General features: G+C 48.0%; 1 protein-coding gene across 1 annotated transcript; it reads left to right on the plus strand.

Moving 5' to 3' along the window:
* The first annotated feature begins 1206 nt into the window (after positions 1 to 1206).
* On the plus strand, positions 1207 to 16580 carry LOC147976059 (uncharacterized). The gene is made up of 3 exons (XM_087520705.1): positions 1207 to 1263; positions 15389 to 15605; positions 15685 to 16580. The coding sequence occupies exons 1-3, from the start codon at positions 1207 to 1209 to the stop codon at positions 16578 to 16580; spliced, it is 1170 nt and encodes a 389-aa protein (XP_087376831.1).
* The last annotated feature ends 6055 nt before the right edge of the window (positions 16581 to 22635 follow it).

Below are 22635 nucleotides of genomic sequence, written 5' to 3' on the forward strand. Positions count from 1 at the left end.
GAACAATACATCAAGAATCTTCAGATGGACCTCCTGGAAGCCCTGTTTGACAATGAAGCACTACGAGAAGAGGTCAAGACTCAGAGATTGAAGGTAGACAAGCTGGAGGAGGAGAACCTCGAGATCCCGAGAATGCGTCAGGAACTGAAAAGCAGCAGGACCATGTCTCATGCCAAGGACATTGAGATCCAGAAGCTTAAGGAACAACTTCATCACATACAGGGTCGTCACAAGAAACTCCGCGTCGACAGGGAAAATCTAGCAGAAAATTGGAGGAGATAAAGTCCACACAGAAGAAGCCCCAGTGGGGACAATGATCAAGTTCCCGATAAATTAGCTTAGTAGTAGCCCACCATGAGAGAAATAAAGATGAGCGCTTTCTCGATTTAAGTATCTGACCATACCAACTTATGTGGGTGGCGATACTGTAGAATTGATTGAATAAATGAATGCTTGGTTGCTATTATTTTCTGTGTTTATTGAATGGTTGGATAGATGCGATATTCGTAGGCTTGTAGTTATTTCAACCTTGAGAGACGTAAGTTACGAAAGAATGGTAGAAGTCCTTCATATGGGGAAAGCATCGGGAATTGGAAACTCCCGAGCATTGAAGACCTGAAGAAATGAAGACTTAGAAACAAAACCATAGTAGAACGGCCCATTACAAACAGTACTTTTTTGTTTTGAGCTAGGATTTGTTTGTTGATGGGTGGGTATTTGCTTTCTCTTTCTATCTCAACCAGACAGCTGAACACCAAACTTTTCTGGAGACAATTAAAATTTCCCCATGGAGATACATTCTTTGTTCTGAGTACCCCTCTTATCCTACACATGCATATGACAACCGTTTATGAGTCTTTCCTTAAGGGCCCGGAAACAATCATTACCCTGACAAGTGATCATGATTACCCAAAGATCCTGAAGGACATGATGAAGCATATTCACCTTGAAGGAGATGCATTCTACAAAGGCTACCCCTTCATGCAAAAGGGAGTGGAACTTTGGTATGTGGAGGTACACCTCCACCGTATGAAAGGAGTTTGCCCAAAGACGATGGGGCAGTACTTTTTCATCTCACGTGTACCACAAGCAACTTTCTTCAACATTGTTCGTGAAGCAGCCATGGAAGCCATATGCCAAATCGGAGAAATACTTGAAGCAAGACTCTGTTATACTTAGGAATACCTAAGAGAAATGCATGCAGAGATGATGGAGATGAAGCTCAAGGCCACCACGATGAAACAGAAGATTGAAGATTTCAAGGTGCATGTCGCAAAATTCTAGTGGGACTGAAGAATCCTCAAGGAGGAGAAATGAATAAAGTTGGAAGTAATGCATGACCATACCAAACCATGTGGGTGGCAGCATTTGTAAGTACTTTTTGGAATTTGGATTTGCAAAAAATGGTTAAGGATGTAATAAAAGATTTGATATGAAAATAATATGATTTATGGATAAAGTAGTGCATTTATTTTTGGTGTGGCAGTACTCCATAAAGCCACAGGATCAATGAAGAAAGAAATGTGTTATTCATGACGATCGATAGAAGGGAGCTGGACCAAGTAAGTTGGAGTCTTGTGTGATCGTCACCACAAGGGTATGAAGGAATGAAATACTATTGGATTTAAAAGAGGTATAATGTGGGAATATGGAACAATAATCCTCGAAAGGATGAGTTAAAATTGTACAAGAGTTGAAGTGGGCCATAACCCACAGGCCCAGGAGTTAATAAGAAGCAAGCACACTCTTCCTGAAGGAAGATATTTTGGAAGAAAACTCTGAGTTAATCAGCCGACATTCTTTGGAGGATACGAAAACCTGAGAGTTGTGAAGAAATGTTAGATGTCTTGTTCAGCTTGCAGAAACAATGGATTTATTCGAACTTAGTTCATCAATAAGAGAAATTCTGCAATGCTTGTGAGTATGCCCAAGTGTTAGAATACGCGATTCGATGTCTGCATATGTAGTAATGGTTCAAGTACGGGATGGATTGGCCCTCATACCGGAGACTTCTATCATGAACTATCATATGTTGATGGAAAATCAGAGAGCCTTGAAAACCTTAGAAGAGTGTCGACACGTCAAGCCATAAAACCATAGAATGGTAGGACGATGGAACCCTTTACAGGCAACCGTTGCCAATCGTAGGATATACGGTGAGATTCAACCCCGGCCATTTTTCCTGCAGGAGAAGCCATAAATTGTTGACCGCCAGGAGGTTCCGATATTTTCTTAGTATTAACGACAGACATGTCAGAATGAAGACCCACTCTTCGGAAGAACCTCACCAGGATTGAGAGGACACAAGATTTTGAGAAAAAAGGTCATGCCCCGACCAGGAGAGCACCAGTGAAAGAGTTATTCCGGAGAATATGAGAAGACCGACACCGTCAACCCAAAGGATGGAGTACATGAATTTTGTCAGAACCATAGCATTGCTTTCAAGTGTGGTAGCACCCCAGACCTCTCTGGTCGATGGATTTGCTAGAAGACCTCCAAACCCTAACCTTTTCTTGCTAGCCTCTTCGAATCTCGAGGACGAGATTCATTTTAAGTGTGGTAGGTTTGTAACATCCCAAAATTCTAAATTTTGGAATGTTATATTAAATAAATATTTATGCTTGTTTGTTTGATTGTAGTGTGGTTGCTTATGTGAAATTGAGTAAAATTTGAAACTTTTTGAAAGTTGAATGACAGGAATGAAATGACTTTCCCAAAACCCTCACTTTGCATTTTGATCCCCATGAATTAAAATTCATTTCATCACAAAACCCTAGAGTGAAGATGATATGACTTCTTCCATTTAAATAAATGAGAAGGGTTTTGAAAAGATTTGAATTCCATCTGAAAATATTTCAAATTCAAAACTTTATGCAACTCAATGATTTTCATGAGAGAAGATAAAATGACTTCTTCAATTATATGAGATATGAGTTGGAAGTTACAAAGAATCCAATTTAAAGTCATTTGGAAGTATTTTGAAACTCCCTTCCAATTTGGAATTATCTGGGTTTTATTTAAATTATTTTTTTCTCTCCTAAAAACGAATAAATGGAAATAAGGGTAAAATGATTCCCTTCACTGGAAAATTAGGAGAAAATAAATTTGAAATCATTGTGGTATTTTAAAAATGATTTTTGTTGGGTTTTAATGCAACAGTAGCACTATTTGCTTTATTTGAATTTTTATAGATTTTATTTGCCTCTGAAAATGTGTTCATGTTTTAGAAATTATTTTTCTGAAACTTTTGATATATTATATGCCTATATAGTATTTCGATTTATTTTGTTTCTTTTCTTTTCTTTCTAAAAAAAGGAAATGGCCGAAGCCTAACGCCAGCCGCCGGCCGAGCACACCGAAATGGTCCAGGGCCTCTCCCCCCCCCCCGAAAACCCTTCCCCCCGACTACCCGACCCGCTCTCCCCCTCCCGCGGTCGCTGACACTGGACCCCACCACCATATTCCTCCTCTGCATGCAACCGCCGCAACAGGATCGCACCGCCGCCGCCGTATCCCGGAGATCGCGGGATCCTCTCCCCGATTCGCCCCCTCTCCCAAGTCGGCCTCCCCTCTATAAATACCCCCTCTCCTCTTCGTTCCGCCCCTAAAGATGCCCCGAACCTCTCTCCATCGCCGCCTATTGCTCGTCGGAGCTCCGCCTCCGCCACCGCGCCATTGTCGCCCTAGCCACTCCCTCCGTCGCACCCGAGCCCCACCACCTCCACCAATCGCCTCGACCCCGTCCATCGCACCTCCCCGAGGACTTGCCCGAGCTCCTGTGCCCTTGGAACGCCACCGCCACCGACCACCCGAACGCCGCCGCCGCCTCGAGCTCGCCGTCGACCGTCTCCGACCCCCTCCACCGATGCCACGACCACCGTTGAACTCCTCGTCGCCTGCTTCATCTCCCTGGCCACCTCACTGATGCCGAAGATCACCGGAGCGCCACCACCGTCGTCGCCCGATGCACTCATCGTCGACCACCACCGCGGTGAGCTCTCTCTCCCTCCTCGTCCGTCCGATCTAGATTATACGGTCGTGATTAGATTAGATCGAACAGTTAGTTTTTTTACTAGATCGGTTTAGCTTCGGTTTATTTACGGTTTAGATCTAATCAGTTTAGCCGGTCGGTTTTTGTTTCACTAGCACGTGCGGTTTTGTTAAGTATCGCCTGAGCGCAATTTAGCTACCGATCGCCCACCTGTTTAGCCCAGTAGCAATAGGCCACGTAGCTAGTGCCCGATTGTTTTTTGTTGTTTTTTCGTTTCTGTTTAAAAACAGAACAAGTTTCAATCTTAGATTGCTTGTATCTTTTAGCCTACTTGATGTTTTTGAGTGACTCCAATTGCAATGTGTCACAAATTTTATGAAGTTTCTGTTAGTGATTTGAAATTTTGAATTTGAGTAGTTTAAATTTGAATGAGTTCAAATATGCTTCAAACACCATTTTGGCTCTAGTTTAAACTCTAGAATAGATTTTTGATTGATTCTTTTTGCTACTGTTTTGTTATTGTTTTTTTATCTAGTAGCATGTAGTGGCTTATTTATAGTTTATTTTAAATTAGGTTTATTGCGAAAACAGTACTGTTTTGCTTATGTAGTTGTTTTAGTCATATAATTAGTGTTTTTAATTATTTTTAGTTAATTATTTTTGTAAATTTTTACATGTTGTCATATGTTTATGTTAGACTGCAGTAGATAAATTTTTGTAGTTATTTATTAGTGTTTAGGTACTGTTTTAGTATTGTTTGTTTAGTTCATAGTGATAGTTGATAAAAGTAGTTTCATTAGTTTCAAAAGTAATTCTTTTTGCCACTTCATTATATGTTGTCATTGATTCTGTTATTTAGGAGTAAATTAGTTTGATAATTATTTTAGTATTGTTTACTATTGTCTTGGTGTTTTGCTAGTTATTATAGTTGTTCTGGTGTTAACTAGTCAGTTACAATAGTTTTCATACTAGTTCTTTTTGCTAGTAAATGCTTTAGTAAATCCGATATTTTCTATGTTGTAGAAAAGTTATTAGAGTAATTTTGTTTTAATAAGAAAGTATTGAATATTATTGTGTGAGTTGGTTTTTCCCTTGTTTTCATGAAGTTTTCTTTGGAGTTCTATTTGGTTTTCTTTGACTTCATTATTGTTTTATTTATGACTTTTTGATTGTTATTTTGATTGCTAGTATTGTTTGCTAGAATTATTGCTTATGTGAGTATAATGTTTGACTATATAGATTTTCTCGGAGTGATGAATAGTTTATCAAAGATTCCGAGAGCGTTATTATCTTTATCAAGTAATACCAGGCAAGTTCACTTTGACCATACTTTTCATGCCTATGTTTTTATTGCATTTAGTGTCATCTTTGTAACAATCCCTCCAGTAGTTATATTGACTTCTTGTAGTTGAGTAGAATGCATGAGGTAGGAACCCATCACCCTGTTATGAAGCCCGGGACGCTATATAGTTTTAATACTACGCTATAGTAGACGGGGTTCGTATGAGTGCTCGGGACTGGTGTGAGTATGGAGGACTCTACGTCAATGACGACAACTCCATGATGGCATCTGCAAGGACTGCATTTTCAAGACCTCAAGACTTCAAGACCCCGAGATTTCGAGACTCGAGACAAGAATTCAATACACACTACTGGGTGAAGGACAGTTGACGGGCACCCTGGAGGAACCAGTGGATGGTCAGGATGCATGGAGAAGCACCATGACATCTTGCGGAAAGCTTCACCCAGACTCAAAGAGATGGAAGAATACTTCATGCCCGAAAGCTTACCTGTGCAACCGCAAGTCACTATGGGCTCTGGCTTGGTTAACCTTAGTGGTGACTCTGGCTGGGGCGGTGCTAGCAGATGTAGAACTACGGTAGGATTGGATGAGCACCAGACAGTGGTCAGGGGAACTCTTCGGAAGACCATGTTTCGATCGTCTTGTTCTCAAACACCCTTAAGTGTGAGAACATAAAAAGAGGGATCGAATCTTGTGGGTAAAGTGTAGAAACCTCTATAGAGGGTTGAAACCTAACCGATTAGCCGTGTCCCCTGTTACGGACAATTTCAGCCTCTGGACTTGGATCTATCTTGAAACTCTCTACACCGGACTGATAATTTAATTGTGGGCAACTTATGATGATTTGGGTGATGAGACATCGGATGGCGGAACTATGTCATGATAGGAAATTCTGTAGTACAGACTCCTGATATTCCTTTGATGTAGGGAAAAATAAAACGAGCTTTTATGTAAAAACTCAGACCCAGAGCCACAAAGCCATATTGCATGTAGTATAGTTTATCATCTGTTTTTCTTATAGTGATCTTGCGGGTACATTCAATGTACTAACCTACACGGCTGCAACGTCTTATGTTGCAGAAATGTTTCTTCCGATGAGTAAGAGTACGGTATAGGGTTACGGTCTACACTCAACCTGCCGATGGCGTTGATGGGACTCCACACCGATTGTTTGTTTCCGCTGAGACTTATGAGGTATATATCAGTTTTACGTTATTTATACATGTGATTGCACTTTGATATATACATTGATGTACTATGTGTGCCAGCATACATATCCAGGGATGGCACAGATACACAGAGGCTTGACCGTCTGAGGTTGGGTCGCTACAACTGTTGTGCGGGCCATTAACAGGCCGAGAGACAAAATGGGCTAGGAGTTGGCCCATTTACCGAATGGGCCGAGGACAGGCCTAAAGTCACAGCGGGATAGAATTGTCCCAACTATAGAATGGGCCCAGAAAGGGCTAAAAGACGTTCCGGGCCGTTAATGGGCTGGAACTGACGATGGGCTGCTAACAGGCTGAAAGAAGCTCGGGCCGTAATTGGGCCCATAGACATAGCGGGCCATTAACGGGCTTAAACTAGCGATGGGCTGGAAATTGTCAAATCTAGAATGGGCCTTTGATGGGCCGATTATGTGTAACTTGTATGGGTCGTGCTTGTAAATGGGCCTAACTCAAGTAGGCCGCTAATGGGCCTGCCCGCTTATTTTGATACGCCTGGCCTTTTAACCTGAATGGGCCACTGTTGGGCCGAGACACGTGTCGACGTTTCATAGGCGCATTCCGTCCATTCGCTGGATGACAACTGTCCGAACACCGGGCCGACACGTGGATCTGCCGGCCAATGAGAATTTTACACGTGGAAAATCCCCATTGGTCTGCGCTGTTAATGGGTTATCGGATCCAAACCGGAACCCGATAGCTTAACAGCGACCCGTTACGGTGGATGCCACGTGTCGTTCACCCTTGACGAAAGCACTTCTATGATGCGTGATTTATCGTCATCGAAGTGGACACTTCCGTGATGATAATTTTGGTAATGTCATGGAACACTTCTACGACAGCACAGGTATGACTATCTTGATTCTGTCATAAAATCGTCATGGATGTACAAGCATGACAGAAAACATGACCTACTGTGACAAACACATATCATCACGGAAGTGTATTTTTTTTTGTAGTGCTAGCAGCTCGTTTAAGGACGAGACATCTGTCGGATCCATCTTTTCGGAGTGTTCGAGGCTGATATGGAGATGATGTTTGGCAATTGTGGGGGCCACCATTGGCTTGACGGCCGAGCGAGCGCCCATGATAAAACCGCCGAGCTGGAGGACCTGTCTTGGAATTAGGGCCCCTCCAGAAGTGATATCGTTATTAATGACAAGGCGAGCCATCGATCCTTCTGTCGACAACACAAGGGAAACTCTCAATGAAAGCACCAATGTCGGTGTCAAAACCGGCCGATCTCGGGTAGGGGGTCCCAAACTATGCGTCTAAGGATCAAAGGTAACAAGGGACACGGGGAACACGATGTTTACCCAGGTTCGGGCCCTCTTAATGGAGGTAAAACCCTACGTCTTGCTTGATTGTATTTGATGAGTACATGGGTTACAAGAGTCGATCTACCTCGATATCATAATGGCTAAACCCTAGATGTCTAGCCTATGTGAATTCTGATGAACCCTACGGACTAAACCCTCCAGTTTATATATACACCAGAGGGGTACAGAGTCGGTTTACAAGGGAAGGAAACAGCACATCCGGACTCCAATCTTGTCGTGCACGCATCCAGGATTCCTACCCGAACACGGGGAATGACCTTTCGGTTTATCTTCACGGCCCACCAGCCCGGTCCATATCGAGTGGGCTGGATACCTGAGGACCCGCAAATCTAGGTCTCCCTCACTCCCCACAACCACAATAAGAGGTGGAAGGAGCAGAGTACAAATGATGTTGGACTGGCGAACAAGTTGATGAAGGACGACCCCTCCTGAACCCACAAATATAGCAGGCCAGGATCCCCTTCCACACAGCCTCAAAAACGAATTTGATGCTATTAACCATGAATAAAATGCCATGAATGAGCAGTTTCCTAATGACTACAGCGAAAAAAGCTCCCTTTCCCCCAAATGACTCACAAACGGCAGGAGCTGGATCCAGTATCAAAATCTCAATCACATCCCGATGAAATCTCTTACAAAAATCCAGACTGAGTGAGTAAACTAACAAATGCAGGCACTCTCCCTTTCCCTTAATTGTACAATAATCATTAATATCCCAATTTCCTAATCTCCCCTTACTAGCGCTCCAAGAAATCATATCCCTAATCCCTGGATCAATAGGATAATTTTCCAAAGGAATCAGAGGCATAAACAAGTCCCTTCCCCTTTCTCTAATTCCTACTTCAATTGAAGGATCTACCAAATAACAGGCGACACACTCATATTCCCTTTGGCAGGTTCGGTGGGTTCCTCCGATACTCCCTCCAAATCAGCGGAGATTGTGTCATACTCGGCCCAACTCGACCCAATTGAGCCTTCCCCAACTGGATTAGAGAATATCTCACCTACTAAATTGCTGAAAATTTGCTTAGCTCCCCATCTCGATTGCTCCAAACATTGGCCTGATTTGTCGCCCTCCTGACGATACGCTTCGATTTCGCCTGAAATTCTTCCCACTTGTAACACCCCGAGGATAATGCTACAGTAATCTCCCACTAATGATGCCATGTCATCTGGTTTGACTAAGCCAAATTGCCCCTTTAAAAACCAAAGCCAATTTCAAATTTAAAATAAAGTCAAATAAATTATTTCTTCAAACAGTAAAACAAAATGTTCGCTGGGTTGTCAAAATTCACAAACTAATTTCATAAATAAACCAAAGTTATTTGATTTATTAAAATGCCCTTAACCTATTTTAAACTGGACCAAACAACCCCAAAATAAATCTTTTCTATTTAAACAAAATTGAAATGAATTCGAATAATCCTCAAACTTTTCGTGGCGGTGGCCTAAATTGCAGTGTTATTTCTGGTACAAGTGCCATATTTAGAAAAAACTAAAATACTATTGAGACTAAAAGGAAAACGGAAAAGATTAAAGAAAAACAGAAATATAGGAGAAGAAGAAATGATGGAGTTTCACCACTGTGCACTTAAGGCCCAAAAGGCCAATAGCTGGCACGGGTCACCATCCCCATCTTCTTGCTCTGTTCATCAGAGGCTCATTGGATGTGCGCGCGATGTCCGTGTCACCGATGACCACGCGTCGGCCATCCAATGTCACCCCATCGTGGATAAGGTCCCCCTCGCCCCCGCTGGAAAACCCTAGCTCTCATTCCCTTCTTCCCCGCGTCACTTTCTCCCTTCCCGCAAGGAGCCGAGCCGTCGTCGCCGTGGCCGCCGTCACCCTCGCGCCCACCGAGCTCCCCACCGCTGGAGGTTGTGACCAGTTGCTTCGTCGTCGCCAACCACATCGACTACGTGGACGGGATCAATCTCGGAGCCCCTGCATCACCGTTTGCATCATCTTCTCCAACATCAGCTACCAGAGCTTCGCCGCTCGATCTGCCGCCATCGTTGCGTCCCCGGCCTACCCGACCACACCCCCAAGTCCGCTGTGAGCCACTCTTCCCAAACCCCCTCCCCTATTGTCGATTCGTCGTCATAGCCATCGTCCCCGAGCTCGTCCGAGTTGCCGCATACGCGTACGTACATACGTGCGTACTGCCGCTGCTACTCCGGCTAGCTGCTGGTACTTTGCATTGTTGCCATTCTTTGCTACTTTCTGATGCTTGCTGATGTGTTACTGCTGTTGCCTGCTACTTCCTCATATGTCGTTGTTGCCGCTGCTGCATGCTCCTGCCCGCTACCGCCGCCCTCTGCTGCCAATTCCGCCTGCTGCGCCCGTGACAACTGTCGGCACTTCCCCGCGCGCCGACCCCCGCCCTCCGCTGTTTGCTGCGCCCCTCGGCAGCCATGGCCGAGGCCGAGCGTGCATGCAGGCACGCCTCTGTGAAGCCAGTCGGCCAGCTTTCTGCCACTTGGGCCCGACCCTTGTTTAAGATTAGGGGTGGGCTAATCCCCCGTGCTAACTTATTTTTATTAAGTTAGGTAACTTTTGTGCCAATTACATATGGGCCCAACCACTAATTAGTCCATTTAGTTTAATAATTAAACCTATTAAAGATATGTCTCTATGACAGGTAGGACCCCCTGCTACTAATTAACTCTGGTTAAACATGTGACAATGACAACCGGCCCCACTGGTACTGTTCACCGGTTGACCAGTCAACCCATTGACTGGGTCAACTGGGCCCTCTGGACCCCACTATGAGCCCCATAGTGCCCACTGCTCAGTACCTTTTTGGGTGCACTTAGCTTTTCAATTAAGATATTCATGAATTTAATTTAATTCCAGAAATTTCCAGAATATTGTTAAAACTTTAGAAAATCATGTAAAATAATCCATAATTGGGATGTAAATACTTTGTACATGAAAGTTGCTCAGAACGACGAGACGAATCCGAATACGCGGTCCATTCATCTGCCATGCAACCCTAGCATAGCGAACATGCAACAATCCACCTCCAGTTCATCAGTCTGAAAACGTCAAACACCAGGAATACTTTCCCGGATGTTTCCCCCCTTTGTCGGTATCACCTACTACCGCGTTAGGGCACACCTAGCACCACTCATTGTCATGTCATGCATCTTCATGCATATGTTTGCATTATATTTATTGTTTCTTCCCCCTCTTCTCTCCGGTAGACTACGAGACTGACGCCGCCGCTGCCCCGATCGACTACGGTGTCGACGACCCGTCCTTCTTTGCCGAGCTTCCAGGCAAGCCCCCCCCCCTTGATCAACCCGATATCGCCTATTCCTTCTCTCTACTGCTTGCATTAGAATAGTGTAGCATGTTACTGCTTTCGGTTAATCCTATTCTGCTGCATAGCCTGTCTTTGGTATTACTGTTGTTACCTTTACCTGCAATCCTAAATGCTTAGTATAGGATGCTAGTTTATCATCAGTGGCCCTACATTCTTGTTCGTCTGCCATGCTATACTATCGGGCCATGATCACCCGGGAGGTGGTCACGGGTATATACTTACATACATTATATATGATACATGTGGTGACTAAAGTCTGGTCGGCTCGTAGAGTACCCGCGAGTGATTCACATATTGGGGGCTGAAAGGGCATACCTTCCCAACGATCCTCTGTGTGGATCTTTGTGGCGAACCGACAGGGCAGGTTGTGACCACCTAGGAGACAGGTGGGCCTAGTCCCTGGTCGGCGTCCACGGTTACTTCTAAATAACACGCTTAACGAGATCTTAGTATTTGATCTGAGTTTGGCTATGAGCCTATACGCACTAACCAAGTACGTGGGAACAGTTATGGGCACTCAACGTTGTGGTATCAGCCGAAGCTCTTTTTGACGTCAGCGACGGAGCGGCGCGCACCGGATTGGACCGTAAGCCTGCGCTTGTATTAAGGGGTCTAGGTCTGCTTTCGTCCGCCCTCGCAACATGCAGGAGTGCAATGGGCGATGGGTCCAGAGCCCTGCGCGCTTAGGATTTAGACCGGCGTGCTGACCTCTCTGTTGAGTCTAGGTGGGGTTGTGACGTGTTGATCTTCCGAGGCCGGGCATGACCCAGGAAAGTGTGTTCGGCCAGAGGGATCGAGTGTGTTGGGTAATGTGGTGCACCCCTGCAGGGAAGTTGATCTATTTGAATAGCGATGTGCCTCGGTAAAAGAACGACCCAGAGTTGTACCTCGACCTTATGACAACTAGAATCGGATACTTAATAAAACACACCCTTTTAAGTGCCAGATACAACCCGGTGATCGCTCTCTCACAGGGCGACGAGGAGAGGATCGCCGGGTAGGATTGTGCTATACGATGATACTTGGTGAACTTACTAGCTATTCTCTTCTATATGCTTCGAGATGGAGGATGCAAGAAGCATAGTCTTCACTAGGACTAGCTTTCCCCCTCTTATTTTGGCATTCTGCAGTTCAGTCCATAGATACTACCCATTTCATTGATACCAATGCATATGTAGTGTAGATCCTTGCTTGCGAGTACTCATGGTTGCTTTGCTACTTCTTTTTCCCCTTTTCCCGGTTATTGCAATCATATGATGGACTCCAGGAGCCAGAGGATCCCGAGGATGATTGTCGGTGTCAAAACCGGCGGATCTCGGGTAGGGGGTCCCAAACTGTGCGTCTGGGCCGAATGGTAACAGGAGGCAAGGGACACGAAGTTTTACCCAGGTTCGGGCCCTCTCGATGGAGGTAAAACCCTATGTCCTGCTTGATTGATATTGATGATATGGGTAGTACAAGAGTAGATCTACCATGAGATCAGAGAGGCTAAACCCTAGAAGCTAGCCTATGGTATGATTGTTGATGTGTATGTTGTCCTACGGACTAAAACCCACCGGTTTATATAGACACCGGAGAGGGTTAGGGTTACATAGAGTCGGTTACAATGGTAGGAGATCTGAACATCCGTATCGCCAAGCTTGCCTTCCACGCCAAGGAAAGTCCCTTCCGGACACGGGACGGAGTCTTCAATCTTGCATCTTCATAGTCCAGGAGTCCGGCTGAAGGTATAGTTCGGCTATCCGAACACCCCCTAATCCAGGACTCCCTCAGTAGCCCCTAAACCAGGCTTCAATGACGACGAGTCCGGCGCACAGTTTGTCTTCGGCATTGCAAGGCGGGTTCCTCCTCCAAGTACTTCATAGAAGATTTTGAACACAAAGATAGTGTCCGGCTCTGCAAAATAAGTTTCCACATATTTCCATAGAGAGAATAATATTTACACAAATCTAATCTGCTGACGTATTCCGTAGCGTGACACACCACGGCCAAGCCTTTGTCCGAGTTGTTTCATTATCCCACCTCAGCGCGTTACGCGAGGCGGTTTCCTTGGCACGTCTTGTCAAAGTAGAGATCGTGTCCCTTTATTCCGGGATTCTCATCAATACGGGCGTGGGTAACCCAACCGCGCCTTTGATTACGGCGCTTGGAGATAAGCGAGTTTCACCAGGCTGGTGGGGACATGTAGTTGCGTCCACCCATATAAGGGGATAAGGATCCACCTTTTCACCTACGCCTTCTTCCTCCTTCGCCTATCCATTCTTGCGCACTCGAGCTCCAGCGCCCAAGTCCGCACTACCACCTCAACCTTCTCCAGTCATGTTCGGAGCGGGAGGCAAGTGGATGGTCTCCTCCGTCATGGAGGGACACATCAAAAAGCTGAGGAAGGCCAGATATCTGGCTAGCGACATCGCGCACCGGCTTCCCGAAAAGGGGCAGCTCATCCCCACTCCTAGGCGGACTGGGCTTCCCTCTGCATCCATTTGTCCGGGGGCTCATGTTCTACTACGGCCTGGATTTCCATGATCTGGCCCCGAACTTCGTCCTCAACATCTCGGCGTTTATCGTCGTGTGCGAGGCGTTCCTCCGCATCCGCCCCCATTTCGGCCTATGGCTTAAGACTTTCAACGTCAAGCCAAAGGTGGTGTGCGGCAGCCAGGCGGAGTGCGGCGGTGCCATGGTTAGCAAGATGGCCAACGTCCTGTGTCTCGAGGGTTCCTTTGTGGAGACCCTTAAGGGGTGGCAATCAGGGTGGTTTTACGTCACCGAGCCACGCGACGCTGAATGGGTCGCACCCCCTGAGTTTCGATCCGGCCCCCCTACGCGGCTCACCTCCTGGAAGGAGACAGGCCTGTCTTGGGGTAAAAAAGGAGAGCTGACCGGACTCCAAACATGCATCCAAACCCTGGTGGACAAGAAGCTCAAGCTTGTCAACGTAGTCCGGGTTATGCTCATCCGCCTGATCCTCCCGTGTCAACGACGGGCCTTCAACCTATGGGAGTTCGACCCGGCGCAGCATCGAACTCTAAACAGGCTCTTCGACACGACGTACGAAGATGCCTGGAGGATGCTTTTCAAGGGCGCCGAGGCTCCCGCATCCGCTGCCGAGGATCGCGGATTCAGTACTCAGCATCACGCTCATGCGGTAAGCTGTCTTTGTCCTTTTACAGGGTATCAGTTTTTCATAGTTTGACTCTATGCGGGATCTGAGTTCCCTTATCTTTGATAGGATTGGGAGGTGACGTCCGGACAGATCAACTGTCCGGCTCCTTTGCCCGAAGGCCCAGCGGACGCTCGCTTGGCAAAGCTGGTGGTTCCGGCGCCCTATGTGGTGCCGGAGAAGAAGGCCATGAAAAGGGCCACGGGGACTCGAAAGAGTGCCCAGCGCCAGGAGGTGTCGGATTCGTCATCCGACGGTCCCGAAGCGCCTTCCTCTCGTGAAGACGAGGAGGAAGAAGAAGAGACCTCTCCCCCTCCAGCGGGAGGAGAGAAGAGAAGGAAGGCCGCCCTCTCTGAGGAGGCCAGAGGGTCCAAGAAGGGGAAAACCCTTCCTCCGGACTACTCCGACGACGCCGACGACGGCGAAGAGGAGTGGCAGCCCAGGGCCAAGCCCCTGGCAAAATCGTAAGTATCCGGATACCGGAGTAATTCATAGTATTCGTGTATTGCACAACTTTCCCTTATGTCGAATATGCTTATGCAGCCCACCCAAAGACCGGCTCGACGCGTCGTCGAGCGGCTCACTGGACTCATCGGAGGTGAACTCGCTTCCGACGGCTTCCTCCCCCGTCCTATGGACAACACCTCGCAACAGGTTCCAAGCAGGGAGGAGGTGGTCTCGGAGGCGCCGCAAGGCGACCTCCCGGACTCCAGGAGTAAAGGGGATGAAACCCCCAGGGCTCCAAGTCCGGCTTTAGGCCGGACACCGCTCCGGAACCTTCAAGGGTTCCGGAGTTCGGCGGGGGACCTCCTTCCAAGAGGAGCAAGTCCACCGTGCCGGCGACCCCCGTCCATCCGGAGGCGCCGGACAATATGTTGGAGGCGCTCCAAGGCGCTTCCATCGACGAGGAGCACCGTGCTATTACGAGTGTGGTGGTCCAGAAGGTTCAGTCCGCCAAGAGCGGACCGACTGAAGCTTGTACTAGCCTTTTGATAGGCTTTGAGGTAAGTAAATAATGTGTAAATAATATTATCGCATAGACAGTAGCCCCTGATGCTCTATTGGGCGTTCGGGAAGAAAAGCCGAATAGAGGATCAAAAAATTCGCAGGAGTCTAACAAAAGGAGTCAATATGCGTGTGCAGGCTTCTCTGCTAGCGTCCACGTACTCACTGCGGAAGTGGACACGCTGAAGCAGAGCCTCGAGAAGTCTGAGCAAGAGCTCGGGCGTGCCAAGAAGCAGCTCGAGGAGAAGGAAGGTAAGAAATACCTTGGTTGAATATGTATATAAAAAAGGTGCAATTGCAAGAAATGACAGGATTAACATGACTATTGTAGGGGCCACATCTGAGGCGGCGACCCTTAAGCAAGCGTTGCTCGAGGCCGAGAAGAGTGCGACCACGGAGCGCACCGAGCGGGAGAGGTATGAGGCCGAGGTTGGCAAGGTGCGGCAAGTGCTCCAGGTTCTCATGAAGAAACATGAGAGTTTGGAGCTTGACTCGAAGACGCGAGCGTCCGAGCTCGCGGCAGCTATTGAAAATGCCAAGTCTGCCAAGGCCGAATCCCAGAAGACCCTCCAGGAGTTGGAAGAGGTGAAGAAAATAGCGGCGGGTAAGGCATTCTTTATGCAAAGTAAACACATAAACGTGAGTTACTTGATACTTACCCGAATCCAGAGCTCTCTAGGGGCATTTGCAGATCTTCCCCGGAGTGTATCCGATGCTGCCGCATTCTATCGAGCCGAGGAGGGCAGCTCGACGGAGAAGGTGTTCTGGTCTCAGTATGCTGAGGCCGGACACCCCGTGCCCCTGAGCGACCAGCTGAAGCAGCTGGTCGAGCTCCACAAGGCAGCCAAACAGGCCATGAAGGGCCTCCTAGTTCGGCTGTGGCCTGGAGAGGCTCTGCCTGGGAGCTATTTCGGGCTAGTGCGGCGGCTGGTGGAGGCCCGTCCAAGGCTCGAAGTCATCAAGCGCTCCGTCTGTATTGAAGGTGCCCGTAGGGCCTTTGCCCGTGCTAAGGTGCACTGGGGCAGGCTGTATGCGGAGAAGCTTGTGAAGGACGGGCCGCCAGCAGGGAAGGAGCATCGCAAGCCCGAAAATTACTATAAGGATGTTCTGAAGGGTGCCCACCTTGTGGCGGATGAATGTACTAGGGATGTAATTTTGATTAAAACTCGCTCGTTTGTGTCATGTGCGCTGAAAACTTGTTCATATGCGCTGAGCAATGCTGCTTGAATTTAAAATATTACCTTCTGTGCGGCTGTTTATCAATACTGAGAGATGGTGAGTCATCGGCTTCTGCCCCCTTGCCACTAGTGCCGGGGTGTTCGGGGATAAATCTGGGCGCTCTTTTTCCCATGTTTGGGTCCGTCGAGGGAGGCGCTCAGCCCGATGAACGAGGCAATCGGACTATAATGCATGAACACTCTCACTTAGCCATAGAATTCTATAATTTTAAATTTCGGCGAAGCCCCTAGTATTCGGAAGACCGAGTTCGGGGCGCTATCCACGCCTTGGCCGGACAGAGCCGACTCATCGCCCTAAGCGGCATAAGTCTTTAGGGACTCGAAAAAACCTCTCGAACAGCGACCAGCTCTCGCTTCATCATGACAGTCAGTTTTAGCTTTCTCCACTAAGGTGCTCGTCCCAGCTCAACTGGGGCACAATCGCAGTGGTTCTCCTAGTGCTACCTTAGCCGATATAGCGTAACGTAAGGCACCAAAACAAAGGAGCCGGGCAAACCCAACTATTGACCCAAGACATGATTCGGAGCCGATGCATATAATGCTATAAGTTCGGGGTGCCGCACTTGTGAAAGTGTTCGGACTTCTCACACCATATTGAGGGGTGCTAAAAGCCCCTGGCCTATTTTGGCCGTACCAAGTTGTACGGGTGCAACATGTCGTTAAGGAACATTTATTTATAAAAAGATAGTGCAAAAATAGACAAAAGCTATGCATTGTTTATGAAAAATAGCTGCGATCAAAGCAGAACGATACAAGTAATGCGATAAACGAAAAGTTGGACTATTTAACATGTCTGCTCTAGGGGCAAGCTGCGGAATAGTATGCGAAACAGGTATACTGCTCGTGATAGAGACCACCTGGGATTTCCGTAATGCAGCATGGCTTGTCTGCTTCCCTGGTTCTTGCATCGATTGTGCGGCAATTGAACTGCCGAACAGGCCTTCCGAAGAGTAGAGTCCTGGAAGTAAGAGAAAAGTAAAAAATCGGCAGCCCCTGGTGCGGTTTAAGCCGTGTTTTGGGCGTGCCGTGATGGTGCCCCTCCCCCTATGCCCATGGTATTTCTAGAGCGTAATTATGTATGCGAAGTACTGGCGTCGCCTTTTTGCTAGGGTTGGGGCCGCATTGCTATGCCTGCTCGGAACGTGCCAGGCGGTCTTGTTATAGGTTACTCCGGGCGCGCTTGACGGTGTTTGGGCGTTTAATGGCCGGACTGGAGAACTACCTGGAGAGGCTGCTTTGTACTTCCGCTGCAAGGGCCGCCGTGTGCTCCTCCATTCGGAGGGAGCGTTCGGTGTTTCCATTGACCGTAATTACTCCACGAGGGCCTGGCATCTTGAGCTTGAGGTATGTGTAGTGCGGTACCGCATTGAATTTGGCGAATGCGGTTCGTCCAAGCAGTGCATGATAGCCACTGCGGAATGGGACTATGTCAAAGACCAATTCCTCGCTTCGGAAATTATCCGGGGATCCGAAGACCACTTCAAGTGTGACTGAGCCTGTACAGTTGGCCTCTACACCTGGTATTACGCCTTTAAAGGTCGTTTTGGTGGGCTTAATCCTCGAGGGATCGATGCCCATTTTTCGCACTGTATCCTGGTAAAGCAAGTTCAGGCTGCTGCCGCCGTCCATGAGGACTCTAGTGAGATGAAATCCGTCAATAATTGGGTCTAGAACCAATGCGGCAAATCCGCCATGACGGATGCTTCGATCAAAGGTGATCGGGCAGGAGGACCATGGGTTGAACTTTGGGGCGACTGGCTCTACCGCGTATACGTCCCTTAACGCGCGCTTCCGCTCCCTTTTTGGGACGTGGGTGGCATATATCATGTTCACCGTCTGCACTTGTGGGGGAAAACCCTTCTGTCCATTGTTGTTCAGCGGCCGGGGCTCCTCGTCGTCATTGCTATGCAGCCCCTTGTCTTCATTGTCGGCGCTTAACTTGCCTGCCTGCTTGAACACCCAACAATCCCTGTTGGTGTGATTGGTCGGCTTTTCGGGGGTGCCATGTATTTGGCACAAGCGGTCGAGTATTCGGTCCAAGCTGGACGGGCCCCTAGGATTCCTTTTGAATGGCTTTTTCCACTGACCGGATTTAGAGCCTCTGAATCCGGCATTAACTGCCGTATCCTCAGCATTGTCGCCGTTAATGCGGCGCTTCTGCTTGTTGCGACGCGACCTGCCACTAATGTCCCTGGTGTCCGAACTACCAGGGTTCTTGGTCATATTGTTGCTGCGAGCAAGCCAGCTGTCTTCTCCCACACAAAAGCGGGTCATGAGTGTCGTGAGTGCTGCCATGGATTTCGGCTTTTCCTGTCCAAGGTACCGGGCCAGCCACTCGTCACGGATATTGTGCTTGAAGGCTGCTAGGGTCTCAGCGTCCGGACAGTCGACTATTTGATTTTTCTTTGTTAGGAACCATGTCCAGAATTGCCTGGCTGATTCCTCTGGCTGCTGAATTACGTGACTTAGGTCATCGGCATCTGGGGGTCGCACATAAGTGCCCTGGAAATTGTCGAGGAATGCGGCTTCCAGGTCCTCCCAACAACTGATTGATCCTGTTGGCAAGCTGTTGAGCCAATGCCGAGCTGGTCCTTTAAGCTTGAGTGGGAGGTATTTTATGGCGTGAAAATCGTCGTCGCGGGCCATGTGGATATGAAGGAGATAATCCTCGATCCATACCGCAGGGTCTGTTGTGCCATCATATGATTCGATGTTTACGGGTTTGAAACCCTCTGGGATTTGATGATCCATTATTTCATCTGTAAAGCACAGTGGGTCTGCGGCACCTCTGTACTGGGCGATATCATGACGTAGCTCCAATGAGTTTTGTCTACTGTGTTCGGCCCTACCGAATTTGTGGCCGGCGTGACAGTTACCGTCTCGATCCGTGGGGTGCCCACGCGATCCGTATATCGATCGTGTTTGCCTTGCCTTGTCCTCCAGCATGTCTCATAAGTCCGGTGCATATTCCTATGCCTTGGTACGGGGTGCGGCTTGAGTGGAGGGCCGGGAGGCCTCTCTGTCGCGGCCACGAGGTGGCCGTTCGGCCGCATCAAGTGCTTCCTCCTCTAATTGGGGTAGCAACCTGCGCATTGGGTAACTCTTGGAGGGGCGTTCGAGTTTATGCTCTTCGGCCGCAAGGACTTCGGTCCATCTGTCAACCAGCAAATCTTGATCAGCTCGGAGATGTTGCTGTTTTTTCTTGAGGCTTCTTGTCGTGGCCATAAGCCTGCGTTGGAAACGCTTTTACTCGACGGGATCCTCTGGCACGACGAATTCGTCGTTGTCGAGGCTTTCCTCGTCTTCGGAGGGAGGCATGTAATTATCGTCCTCGACCTCTCTGTCTGCCACTCTCTCATGAGGGCTGGTTTCTCCATCCTCCTGTGCTAAACCTTGCTGGAGGGGGGTTTCTTCGGCACTCTCCGGAGTATTATTATCTCCCGTGCTGGAATCACCATTTTTGTGTTGGTGGGATATTGAGCGGCGCTGCTGACGCCGGCGCTTGGGCTGTTTCTTGGAGGGGTCATCCTCCGCTGTTCCGTCGTCCTCTCCCTCTTTGGGGGTGTCCACCATGTATATGTCATATGATGAGGTGGCTTTCCAGGGCCTAGTAGGCGCTGGTTCTTCATCATCTCCTTCATCGGTGTCCATACCATCGATGTCTTCGGAGTCGAAGTCGAGCGTGTCAGTTAAGTCGTCGACAGTGGCTACAAAGTGGGTGGTGGGTGGGTTTTGAATTTCTTCATCGTCCGTACCCCAACCTTGCTGACCGTAGTCCGGCCAGGGCTCTCCTGATAAAGAGAGAGACTTCAGTGACTTCAGGATATCGCCGAAAGGCGAGTGCTGAAAGACGTCCGCGGTCGTGAACTCCATGATCGGCGCCCAATCGGATTCGATCGGCAGGGGCGCGGAGGGTTCGGAGTTCGGAGAAGAATCCGGCTCCGTGGAGTCACGAGTCTTGCAGAGTATGGGGCTGGTGTTCGGCTCAACCGCCGTTGGGATCACAGCCCCCGAGGTGGCGTCCAACCGCCCATCCTCGATCGGCGCGGTTGGCTCCGAACTAAGGGTCGGAGCCGATGCGGGTGCGGCCTCCAGGGCACTGTTCGGCGGCAGAGCTAGATCATGCTCGTCGTGACAGTGTGGTGCGCTCAGCGGTGGTTCGAGTCCGTCGAAGATCAAGTCCCCGCGGATGTCAGCCGTGTAGTTTAAATTTCTGAATCTGACCTGACGGCCAGGGGCGTAGCTTTCGATCTGCTCTAGATGGCCAAGTGAATTGGCCCACAGTACAAAGCCGCCAAAGACGAAGATCTATCCAGGGAGGAAGGTCTCACCCTGGACTGCATCGCCATTGATGATAGTAGGAACCATCGGGCCTGACGGCGATGGCACAGAGGAACTCTCAATGAAAGCACCATTGTCGGTGTCAAAACCGGCGGATTTCGGGTAGGGGGTCCCGAACTATGCGTCTAGGCCGGATGGTAACAGGAGGTAAGGGACACGAAGTTTTACCCAGGTTCGGGCCCTCTCGATGGAGGTAAAACCCTACGTCCTGCTTGATTGATATTGATGATATGGGTAGTACAAGAGTAGATCTACCACGAGATCAAAGAGGCTAAACCCTAGAAGCTAGCCTATGGTATGATTGTTGATGTGTATGTTGTCCTACGGACTAAAAACCCCCGGTTTATATAGACACCGGAGAGGGTTAGGGTTACATAGAGTCGGTTACAATGGTAGGAGATCTGAACATCTGTATCGCCAAGCTTGCCTTCCACGCCAAGGAAAGTCCCTTTCGGACACGGGACGGAGTCTTCAATCTTGCATCTTCATAGTCCAGGAGTCCGGCTGAAGGTATAGTTCGGCTATCCGAACACCCCCTAATCCAGGACTCCCTCAATGATTCTACGTGGAGTTCGACTTCAAGGAGTAGTTAGGAGGTCCCAGGCAGGAGGCCTTACCTTTTCGATTGTTGCTACTTTTGTGCTAGCCTTCTTAAGGCAAACTTGTTTAACTTATGTCTGTACTTAGATATTATTGCTTCCGCTGACTCTTGTGTCTACGAGCATTTGTATTCGAGCCTTCGAGGCCCCTGGCTTGTAATATAAAGCTATTATGATTTTATTTTGTGTCTAGAGTTGTGTTGTGATATCTTCCCGTGAGTCCCTGATGTTGGTCGTACACATTTGTGTGCATGATTAGTGTACGGTCAAATCAGGGCTGTCACAAGTTGGTATCAGAGCCGACTGCCTGTAGGAATCCCCCTTCCAAACTCTTTGGCTGAAGTTCAGTCTAGTCATTACAAAACTTTTACTAACATGCATGGTTGTGCGGCTTACGGGCCCATGTCGCCATTGGGTGGTATTAGGATCTTTTATTCCTCGACTTATACTCTAGGGCTCTGATCTCTCTTCTATTCGGGTTAAATGATTTTACTAAATCTGACTCTAGGTTCTTGTAACTACTTCCTTCCAGAGAGCCCCTCACTCCAGATGATTACTTGGTGCACCAGAAGATTCCGAAGATACTCTTCGATGTTCTATTGAGACTTTGTGTCCACCGCTTTTGCTATTCCTGACCATCGATAAATCCTTATGGATAACTACTTATGCTTGTCGTTCATGCCTTCATTCCCAGTTGCCCTTGTTATTACTTGATACCCTAAAAAATTCTTTGATATTCCGAGAATCCTTTGTGCCTACTGCTTTGCAACTCTTTTCTGCGTTAATACCCACACGAACAATTTCGCACTTACGAGGGATCTGTCCATCCCTAGTTGTTCAGGTGTTTCACAAAATTCTTTGAAATACTATCTGATCTTCCAATGATCCTCTGCCCACTATTGCTCTGCAAATACTTGTTTGCTGGCATTATGGTTACGTTCCATATGACTAGCAATATTCATAGTATCCTTTGTCATTATCATTTTGAGTCCTTAGATTCAATATGTTGCGAATACTCGCAATCCTCAACCATATCCTAGAATTCATCCTTCCGGCTCAGACTTCATTTTAAACATGAGCTGATCTCACCAATCAAATTGCCAT

Source organism: Triticum urartu, chromosome 4A (assembly GCF_056163025.1).
Source record: "Triticum urartu cultivar PI428250 chromosome 4A, HENAU_Tu73, whole genome shotgun sequence".
Lineage (NCBI taxonomy): Eukaryota > Viridiplantae > Streptophyta > Magnoliopsida > Poales > Poaceae > Triticum > Triticum urartu.